Genomic DNA, 11,165 nt, shown 5'->3' with positions numbered 1-11,165 from the left:
TATCCCATATGCTTGCCTTCTAGTAGATGACCAATAAAGATTCCTGAACACACACAATTGTAATTAAGAATATTTTTGCTTGATGTCTGTCTCCTCCACTCCATAAAGGCAGGGATTTTTATACATTTTGTTCATTGATGTCTCTCAAGCACCTAAAACAATGTGAGGCACATAACAAATGCTCAACAAATATTTGTTGAATTAATTAGGATGTCAGGGATTTTGTCTTGTTCCCCACTATATTCACCATCTCTGTGTGACACAGTAGATGCTTGATAAATTTATTGAATGAATTAGGTCAAGGTCATGTCTTCTGTTACTCTATTGCTGTCACAGTTTTGAACACATGGCACATATTCAATATGTATTTGTGATTAATTGGATATGAAATAGTTTCAGGCTGGTTACTAAACTTTGTATTATTTTAAGTACAGTTCTTCCCTTGATGACTGAGAAGGAGTTACCAATTTGCTTATACACATTGAAGAAAAACCCTTTCAACAATGGTTAAACATTTTTTCATCTACAACCACTAATTTTTCAAGAGATATAAATATCAACTTTGAGGAAATAAAGTAAAGATCCAGTCTGTACTACTCAAGAATAATCTCATTACTGAATATCAAGATGAAGAAAGCTTGTTTAGTTAAGAGAAACAGCTCTCCATCAGAGATGACTGGTAACTATTTAGCAATGGGGCTACAAATTTGCCTTGCATGTATCATTTAGATTTGCTTAAAATCATCCCACAAAAGCTTCTCTAGGCATGCTTTTCCTCCATTCTTAATATGAAAAATCAGTCTTGATTCTTCTGGCAAGAAAGGCATGGTAAAGTTAGTGAGGTAGCTCAGTTGTAGAATGCTTGACTGTCATGTGGGAGGCCCTGGGTTCAATTCCTAACGCCACACACAAAGTGCATGTTATTTATTTATTTATTTATTTATTTATTTATTTTGGTAAAGATAATTTTATCAGAAACTGAAGTCCTGATAAATTAGGTCATTGGCACAAGGATTTCAAAGCGTGCCTGACCCTGTACCATACAGATGGTAAGGCAACTTGGAGTTTGAGAGTACTAAGAAATTATAGAAGAAATCTCCAGGGAATGTCAAAGTCAGCTAACACTCTTCTCTTTTCCTTGGAGTTTGTGAAATTCCTTTTCATTCAATCCTGATGTAATGCTGAGTAATAAAAAGTAGTGTGTTCTTCAGCACAACACATCTCTGGAAGCCCTTTAACCAGCCTCTGTTAGTCATCACTATACTCACAGGCTTAGGGCCAGTGCCATTCACATTTCCCTCTGTTCTGCAGCAGACAGACGGAGTTCTTCTAATCCTTCTGTCTCTTCTTCCCCATCTCTCTAAAACTCTTCTGTAAGGGAGGAACAGCTATAGCTTTGGGGATAATATAGCTTTAAGGCAACTTTTGGCAAATGTTAACGTCCTAACATCTGGGCAGTGTTAACAGAATCCCGGAGGCCCAGACAGACCAGGAGCCACTCGTTCTAGGAATGTTAAAGTAGAAGTTTGTTGTTCCCCCGCCCCCCCCCCCCCCCCCCCCCCGGCTGATGAGAGGAGCAGAAAGGAAAGAGAAAGAGGAGGAGAGAGAAAGAACACAAAAAACTAAAACACAGGTAAGATTTTCAATTAACTCTTCATACTACTCTACCTTATTTCAAAGCTATGGACTGGTAAGGAGACCCAGGACTTGGACAACGTGACTGGGGGGTTAGAACGGGGAGAAGATGATCTTTTATGAAATTGGATCACATGCTGTTTTCATTTGTAACCTGACCTGGTTGCAGACAAATGTTCCCACTAACTTCTCAGCCCACAATAAAGGATGGCTGTCTCTGGTGAGTCACATTTTCAGTCTGAGATTGAGGAGGAGGTGGGCACGTAAAGGGTCACACTGAGTATTAGGTCTGAAAAAAGGAAAATCCCTGCTGCAGAACAAAGGAAGTGAATTGAGGCTAGATGTGGGAAAAGGATCAGTGATGGTTTTCTAGCTGTTCATTTTCCTGGTTCTTTCTTTAATCCCTTTTTACTTTCATTGCCTCTTCAATCCACCTCTTTTCTTTAGCTTTGTCAGATTTTCTTTTCTTTCTAGCACCCTTTCTATGTATTACCATTTTCCTTACCTCCCTTATTTACTTTCACTTTTTTCTCTATTCAGCTTAATTGACACTCTCTAGATAAAATCTGAAGCCAGGTAGTAATGAACTGCAAAATGTCCTAAAGTGATGCTGACCAGAGTCTGCCATCATTTTGCTTTTGCGTTTCTGGAACTGACTCCTCCTCTGAGCATGACATTTCATTGAAAGCATGTGGGTGAGTGGGTGCTTGCTGAAAAATGTCCAGTGACCAGTTTTTACCAATTGGCATCAAATTTTAATACTGTCATTTATGAAGTTTTTGCCCACTGGAACCAAAAAGTTCCCATCCCATTAAAGTGAAGGCAGACTGGGAAGTAAGAGGATAATTGGAACCTGCTCACCCTCTCCTCATGAACCCTAACCTCTCTGACTTCCTGCTGGCTCAGCAGGGTAAAACTAGAAGGTTAGATGGGACTTGAAAGTCAGAAGCCACTACCAAACCACTAAGCCTCAAAACCCAAAGCTAGGAACAGAGCCAAGGTATCGTTACTGCCTGGGAGACTAAAGAAGGTAAACATCCAGTCCTGTCCAGTGTGAAGTTGGTAACAATAATTTCAATATATATTGATTAGTTCCCTATACGACAGGTAATAATATATTCTATAAGATAGATGCTATTCTTATTTCCATTTTATAGATAAGGGAATAGAGGCTCAAATATTTAAGGAATTTGTCCAAGGTCCCTTAGCTAATAGGTGACAAAACTGGATTCACATTCTGATCTGTATAACTTCAGTGTTCAAGCTCTTAGACTATATGCTAATACTTTCTCAGATCAATGGTTAAGAAATACTAGATGAATAAATGAAACCATTAACTGGCAGCCTTTAGATCACCAGATTCCCTTCTGGTTCTGTATGACTTTATGTTAGCCTTTTCCTGGTCTTGTACTTAAGTGTCCATCCCCATAACTTGGTCCAAGGAACATCTTCATCTGATCCCACCAGGATCAGTTGAAGATAGTTCATTTAATGTCTGGGGAAAAGGGACCATAATAACAGTCTTGTTATTCTATAAAGTGGAACATCTTTATGTAGGGGATGGTATGGCAGGCATTATTAATTTTAAAATCTTTCTTCTTCCTCACAGATCCCATACATCTGCTTCTTCTCACTTTTGGAAGCTCATAGGCTTCTGAAAGCATTTTCCTTTATCTGGGTACTTTGGGCTACATACCCTTATTTTTTATTTCCCTAATCCTCCCTTTCAAGGATGGTTGGTCAACTAATTCAAAGAGGAGCTCTCCCTCTGCTGCTCTTCCTAACTCCAGCAGTGACACCAACATGGTATGCAGGTAAGTTCTAGAGCTGATGGCCTTTATTTCCAGGGAGGGCAGAGCTGAGACCAAGACCTGGAGAAGGGAAGAGTTAGACTATCACGAAAGACCTTTATTTTAGATATAAAGAAAAGCTACTAAAGGGCAATAAAGATGGCCAAATATTCCAATTAGCTACCAAGGATAGCCTTTGAGACACCCTAACAAGAGCTGTTTGAAAATGGGTTGTGAGAGCATAAAGCTGAGAAGGTTGGACAGCATGGCCTTTTAAGCTATTGTCTAACCTGCTTTTGCACTTATCTTCCTAAAAACTCTTCTCTAATCATTTCTTTATGAGTTAAATCTTTATTCAAATTATGACTCAAATACCCTTGTCAAGATTGCAAAAATGGAACTTAGACCAATTATCTCATTTGGGAAAAAAAATGGGGGAGACAGGCAATCCATCATACTTCTTCTCTCTCTTTCGACCTCCAAGAACTTATGTATGAGATTGTGACAGCCCCTTTCTGGTAAAGCTGTTAATAGCAATACAGATCACATTCTCTTAATCAGGAATTTCCCAGTTTCTTTTTCTTGTTCCTTACTTCAGAAGGGATGGAGATTTCTGGATTCCTCAATGTTTCACCCTCTGTCCCCGGGGACAGAGAGCTACAAGAGTGGACTCAGTGAGGAGAGAGAAAATGGGAGGTGGATGGGGGTGAGGGAAGGATAATGAACTGACATATAGAGGTTTCTGATGGGGGCCCAGCTGGCATTCCAAGTACTAAGAATATTCTGTGGACTGTAGTGTCTGCCCTCACAGGAACTGGGGGGTGGAGGATAGGGGAATGAGACAGGCACAACCATTGGGATTAGGAAAATATCCAGAGATGAGTAAATAACAAACTGCTCTCATCACAGCCACAGTCATTGCAGCTAAAATTTTCCACATACCCTTAGCTCCTGGTGGAGGCCTTTGGCAGTAGCTTTGTTTGTCTGGAACAGCTGCATCAAGCTTTCATACAAATATGCAAACTTCTTCCTCTTTTTGGCTTAACCTGGCTTTGTAGGGGGTGAAGCACAAGGGCTGACATTGAGATGAAGAAATTCAAATGAAGCCCTTGGCAGAGTACACACTGTTTGGGGTTAAAGGTGCCCCAAGTCTCCAGGAGGTAAATATGCAGCTGTCCTCCCCAGCCTCCCACTGACTTCAGTTCAAGCATGGAAGACCAAAATCCAGGCAAAGATCACAGGACTAAGGGAACAAAGATAGATGGCTCAAAACCCAAATTTGAATAACTGTGTGAAACCTCATTGCATGCAAAGGCCTTTGCCTTTCCCAGAATAGAGAGCCTGGACTGTTGGAGTTCTGAGGAAATGGTTGTTTTTTTTGTTTTGTTTTGTTTTTTAATTTAGATTCATTTGAGGGTCTCAAAAGGGCTTGTTTGCAAAGGAGGCACTCCCCACTTTCCTGTGAATCACTGCTGCTTTTGAGGAGCCCAGGCTGGTGAGGTGTCTGACAGCCCTGCAAATCCTTCTTAGGAGACTACATAATTTGAGGTCCTATGATTCTCCCCTACTTTGCTAGCTAAGCCACTGGATTTTCCTCCAGGAAAAGGATCCAGGTATAATTAGCAAAGGGTGGGAAATTTTACAAATATAAATGAAGCCAAGAGAGGATTAAAAGTGTGTATTGGCATAGCTGTGCAGTTCAGGAAGTCAGAATGTATTTGTCATCATAAACTAAGCATTAATGAGGATCTTAGTCTTCAACTATCAGTTACATTTCCAACCATTCCTTTATGAAAGACCATGTTTAGAGGGTCTGACTGTGCTATGGAAGTTGAAGGAACCCAGTAACAGACCACACTGTAACCAACCACTGATTAATCTAAAGAATTGAGAAATGCTGTCCAAGCCCATCCCCCAGTGCCAATGAAGGACATGCAAATAGAATAGTGTAGAGAGTTTGCTACTTTAGTTTCATTCTTATACTCCACCTCAATATCTCAATATATGCATAAAAATACTCAAAGGCAGGCAAGGAGGAAAAACGCAGAGGTATAAAGTATTAAGTGGTCTGAGCCCATTCCTGGTACAAAGGAAACTTGGCACTGGTCTACCTACCTCTGCACGCTGGTGGAGACTGTAATTACCTGATTGAAGCTTCTCCTCAGTTTTTCCACATCCCCTGTAATTCTGGATTGATGTAAAACACTTGGTGGCCTTCCTCCCCCTACACACACACACACACACACACACACACACACACAGCTGGATTCCAAGAAAGATTGTGGTTTTTTAAATTCATGCTACACATTGTAAAAAGCTCTCCTCTACAATTATTTTTAGTGGAATATCTGACTTCAGAAAATAGGGGTCAAATAGACCTGAGCTGAAATGCCCACTCTGCTACTTACTAGCAACTTCCTTAATTACTCTGAGCCAGCCTCTTCCTCTGTACATTGGAAAGTGTTGATAGTATCTACCCCATTGAAATATCACAGTGACATAACATATGCTTAACCCAGAGTAGGAGATAAGTGATGTTGGCAGTCATTGCTGTCTTGCTGTTATTGTTATCCAGCCATAGACCTCTGACACTCCTGTTTTCTCTTCTGGTAAACAGCTGTTTGCTCCCTGCTGAGCATTTCTTCCCAAGCTAGCTCTGTAACAAGAGTGGGGAGACCTAATACTTTAGGGAGTCACACACATCTGGTCTCCTGTTTACAGGAGCTGTGAAGCTTTGAGGCTAGTACTAAACTGAAACAGCTGACAAGAATTCCATGCCTCACAAAGAAACCTCCCATGTGGGAAAAGAGAAAGCAGGGGAGATGAGGTCTAAGGAGAAATAAAGGGAAGCCAGAAGAAATTAATTGGGAAAACAGAAAGAAAAAACACGAAAGGGAAAGAGAAAAAATGAACTCTTTCTTTTGGAATGAAGGCAAACCAAAAAGGACATGATTTCATAAGGCAAACTTTCAATTTGATTCATTCCCTTGTTCACCAAGTTGGACTGGTTTCCCAACACTCCCCACCCCACCCCCATCTGGACCTGTGGAGAGTAAAGGAACTTCATCATCTAGCCCACTGCTCCACCCTTTAGTGCAGGGGGCCCTCTTCATTTTCACAGAGAGGAGGCCTCCAGCTTGTGGTCTGTTTACACAGACACTAAAACTCAGCCTTGTTCTAAAAGCACACCTTCTCCTAAAACATGGAGAATTCTCTCATACTTCAGCACTGGTTGGTTATCCTATTCCTATGTGCATTAGAGCTCAGGGTGCGCTGGAAGAAGGGTTTCCTGAAACTTCACTCCGGAAAGAACCAAGTTGTTTTCCAATTAGTTCCTATTCATGACTGATTTCCTGCTGTCTGGTGGAACATACTGTTTAGTCTCCCAGACAGCTGCAGACCTGCCTCCACCAGGGAATGAATTGCTTAACTGGATGGAGGTAGATTAAGAATGTCCTCTAGTTCAGCCGTTCCCTACTAAAGCTCCTGCTGATTACAGGAACAGGAAATTTATCCAAAGGACTTTGCCTTGGGCTGGGTTATAACTCAGTGATAGAGGGCTTGCCTAGCACGCATGAGGCCCTGGACTCTATCCCCAGCACTGCAAAACAAAACAAAACAAAACAAAAAAGTAAAAGAAACAAAAAGTATTCTGCCTCCGTATTTCCCCAAACCAGGACAAAGTGCTCATGAGACTGTTCTCATTCATTCTTGCCTTTTGAGCCATCCATCTCTGCCTTGGCATGCCACCCCCAGCAATAGTAGTCAGGTGACAAAAATACCCCTGCACTGTAGACTAATGGGAGCTTGAACTATTTTCCTCTGAGGACTTTGAGCAGGCCTGTCACTAGCAGAAGGAAGACACTTTGGCTTTCTTTTTTCCTCCTACCTGAGACAAGAGTCCATCTTCTGAGTTTGGTCATCAGTGTCTCACCAAGAATCTCAGGTTGCATCAAGGAAATGGATCACTTATAATCCAGATTGACAGGACTGCTGGATGGTCAAGAATTTTAATTATTTTTCATTTGAAAGGAGTCTTTCAGTGCTATTACTGTGTTCCCTGGCCGTGAGCTTGCCTTTTACAGTGATCCTCTTATATACTGAAGGTCACCCACAGTAAATACAAGTTTGCAAGTCACTTGGCTCCCTGACCATGGAGTACAAAGTTGTGGGGGAGTTGGGAAGAATTTAGGAAGAAATATACACACCATCTTGATACTGTCTTCTTTTTTATAGGCTCAGGCTACTATCCAGATGAAAGCTACAATGAAGTCTATGCAGAAGAGGTCCCTCAGGCTCCTGCCCTAGACTACAGAGGTAATCTTCACTTCTCAATCTCAGGAACACTCTCTCCCTGGCCTCAGGCCTAGGCACTTCCCTGAAGCATCCTCCTCCATGCTTGGCTCATATGTGCCAAAAATGCAGCACAAGGAATTATTGAGGCTATGATTTTAAACATGAATTTGGTTACTGACATGCTGTGGGACCTCACCTTTCTAGCCTGAGGTTGTCCATCTATTATTAATCCTTAATATTGACTGAGTACCCCATGTATGCCTAATCCTATGCAAGGTAAGCCATTGTGTGATGCAAAGATAGGGGGTTTATCCTCCTTAAAAAGCTGATATTCTGTTGGGGGTGAAGGGAGGATAAAATTAGCACATGCCAAGCAAGTAAGCATGAGACTCTGTGGTAGCAGTAAATGCAATGGGAGCTGAGACAAGGAAGCCAGGAAATCATTCATGAATGATGACATTTAGGCTAGACTTTCAATGATGAATAGGATTTTGAAAACTGGAAAGGGGAGGGAAGGGCACTTGGCAAAGGAGGTGGCCAAAGATATGGAGGTAAGAGCAGACCCATTACAGGAGGGAGTTAAGAAAAAAATAGCCTGACTGGAGGAGATGGAATGTCAAGGGAGTAATAGAAAATAAAACTAATATAAAGAGTGAGATCAAATTAGGAAAGCCTTTATGACATAGGGACCATTCTAAGGAGAGGCAACGGACCACCTGTGACAAATGCTAAATAATGATTCCTGCATTAAAAGGAAGGTTAGGCCAGATGATATCTAATATCCCTTCCATTTCTGATTCTCTGTTTCTATGCTTAGCATGTGATTGCAGAAAAGTTTAGCTGTTGTGCTAAAAGATATAAGGACCATATCACAGGTTTTTGCAGAGGGAAGCGACAGTGTAAATGATAATCTTAGAACACTAACCTGCTTATTCTGTTCAGAAAGTAAGGATTGGGAGGAGTAGAGCCTGCATCTGGGAGGCTCTCCAGGAACCAGTTATAGAAATGTTAGCTAGAGATGATAGAGACTGTGGCACTGAAATGCAGAATAAGGATATGCTGTAAAATGGGCTGGGTTGCAGCTCAGTGGTAGAGTGCTTGCCTAGCATGTGCAAAGCCCTGGGTTCAATCCCCAGCACTGAAAATAAAAAGATGTACCCCAGATACACTTCAAAGAAAATGACCAAGATTTGGTACAGATTTGATGAACCAAGAAAGAAAGAAACTGATGTCTGAAAGCATCCAGTCTGAATACCTAGGAGAACTGTAAGACTCCTCTAAAAGACAAAGTTAAAAAAAAGAAAACTAGAGCTGGCTGCAGGGGTGCATACCTGTAATCCCAGTAACTCAAGAAGCTGAGGTAAGTCTGAGGACAAACTCAGCAATTTAGCAAAACCCTGTCTCAAAATAAAAAGGGCTAGGGACATAGATCAGTGGTAAAACACTCTTGGATTCATTCTCTAGTACAAAAAAAAAAAAAAAAAAAAACAGAAGCGACAAAGAAAGAAAACAAACTGGTTTGGTAAAGATACTCTATGAACACTTGGAAGTGGAAATATGAAGCTTTGTGAGTCCCTGACTTAGATGAATGGGCTCTGAGGAAGCAGAGAGCCAAGGTCAAAGCCTTAGAAGACATCTGTAGATATGAGTAGGAAAAAAGGAGCCAGCAAGGTAGAGAGAGTTAGCAGTCAGCCATATGAAAGAAGATCAGGGTAGTGTGTATCATATTACAGAAGGCACATAAGAAGAGAGTTTTAGGAAAATGGAAAGGTTAAGAAATCAACTATGTCAGGTATTACAAAGAGATCACATTGAAGGGAGAAATTTTATTTAACAAAAAGAAGGTGACCTTTGACAAAACCATTTCAGTAGAAAAATGATCAGAGTTTTGGGTTTTTCTATGCCACTTTTTAGTTACTTTGTCTCTTCTTGTTATCAATGGTCCACACCCACTGCCTCTGCTTCAGTGCCCACTAAATTCTAAACTTCCTGTAGTCTGTTTTCCACCCACCTACTAATCTCCAAACTGAAACATCTCTTGAAGACAGTAATTCTCTCCCATGATCAAATCACATAGCTTTGAGCTTTAGTCTCCTCAGTCTCTCCAGCAGCACTGAGCAAGCCCCTTTCTTTTAAACCCCTCTTCCTTGGGATCCATGACATTTTATTACTCTGTTCATAGCTGAAGCCAAGAAAGAAGATGGGTTCTCTGGTGGCAAAAATACAGAGAATGAAGCTGGGATCTTGGGCAACCTTGACTGGTCTCAAGCTCCTGGACTATATCTCCAACTGCTGCTAGACACTTCCATTTGGAGATATCTAAAACAAAATTCTTCCATCTTGCCTGAAGAAGGTTCTACCAGTTGACCTTCCTACTTCTGACATTCTCTTAGTTAGAATACCTCAGTATTACTTCTAATAGTAATAGTTCCTTTAATAGTTCCTTTTCCTCATTCACCAAGACCTATCATTTCATTATTAATCCATGGGAATAAAACTTTTATTACTTCACACATGAATAATGCTAGTTGCCCCTAACTGCATTCTCTGACTCATGTTTTTCTCCCCTAAACCTAGTGTCCCACTATGACCATTTTTCTTTTTTCATTTTTCTGGTACTAGGGATTGAACCCAGAGACCCTTAACAACTGAGCCACATCCCCAGCCCTTCTTTATTTTTTATTTTGAGACAAGGTCTTGCTAAGATGCTTAGTGCCTCACTAAGTTGCTGAGGCTGGCTTCAAATCTGTGATCCTCCTTCCTCAACCTCCTGAGCCACTGGGATTCCAGGCATGTGCCAGCATACCCAGCTCCACTATGACCATTTTTAATCAGAATCTGTCTCCATCTATCTTCCCAGCTTGACATCGTCTCACCCTTCTCCCCACTTGAAATCTGTGCTTCATTCAGGGTGAGCTTTTCCTTACTCTCTCACTCTCACTGAATATTGAGAGGTACTACTATATACCTCTTATGAAATCAGTATTTATTACCTAAACTACTCATCTGTACTGACTCTTTGATCTACTTTTTATTACTCTCAAAAAAATATCTATCCATTTAACAGAAGGAGCCATGAATATCACTCCCACAGAGCTATGCTAAAAGTAGATGCTGACAGTCAGCATCCTAGGAACAGAAGCCAGATTGTAGACTCCAAATGGGATAGTAAAAAAGCAACAAACATAGAAGGTATTTTTGAGGGGTGGGTCTGGCAGCCCTATAATTAATATTATCTGCCTCATTGGCTATTTTTAAATTAGCAAAAAGGCCTTTAGAAAAATATAAGTCAGTCAGGTGTGGTGGTGCACACCTGTAATCCCAGTGACTCAGGAGGCTGAGGCAGAAGGATTGATTGCATGATCAAGGTCAGCCTTAGTAACTTAGTGAGGCCCTCAGCAAGTTAGCAAGACCCTGTCTCAAAATAAAAAGTAAAAAGGGCTG

General features: G+C 41.1%; 1 protein-coding gene across 3 annotated transcripts in view; it reads left to right on the top strand.

Moving 5' to 3' along the window:
* Nucleotides 1–1,558: 1,558 nt before the first annotated feature.
* Nucleotides 1,559–11,165, top strand: part of Srpx2 (sushi repeat containing protein X-linked 2) — a 27,012-nt gene continuing 17,405 nt past the window's right edge. For 2 of the 3 annotated variants that reach the window (XM_071606281.1, XM_071606283.1), the window contains exons 1-3: nucleotides 1,559–1,633; nucleotides 3,245–3,449; nucleotides 7,662–7,742. In XM_071606281.1, the coding sequence (XP_071462382.1) occupies nucleotides 3,368–3,449; nucleotides 7,662–7,742 (163 nt within the window). In that variant the 5' untranslated portion in view covers nucleotides 1,559–1,633; nucleotides 3,245–3,367. The remainder of the gene's footprint in view (nucleotides 1,634–3,244; nucleotides 3,450–7,661; nucleotides 7,743–11,165) is intronic. The other variant, XM_071606282.1, reaches the window with a different exon arrangement.

This window comes from Marmota flaviventris, chromosome X, assembly GCF_047511675.1.
Source record: "Marmota flaviventris isolate mMarFla1 chromosome X, mMarFla1.hap1, whole genome shotgun sequence".
NCBI classification, from domain to species: domain Eukaryota; kingdom Metazoa; phylum Chordata; class Mammalia; order Rodentia; family Sciuridae; genus Marmota; species Marmota flaviventris.
The sequence above is the reverse complement of the archived record's forward strand: the minus strand, read 5'-3'. Positions and strand labels throughout refer to the sequence as shown.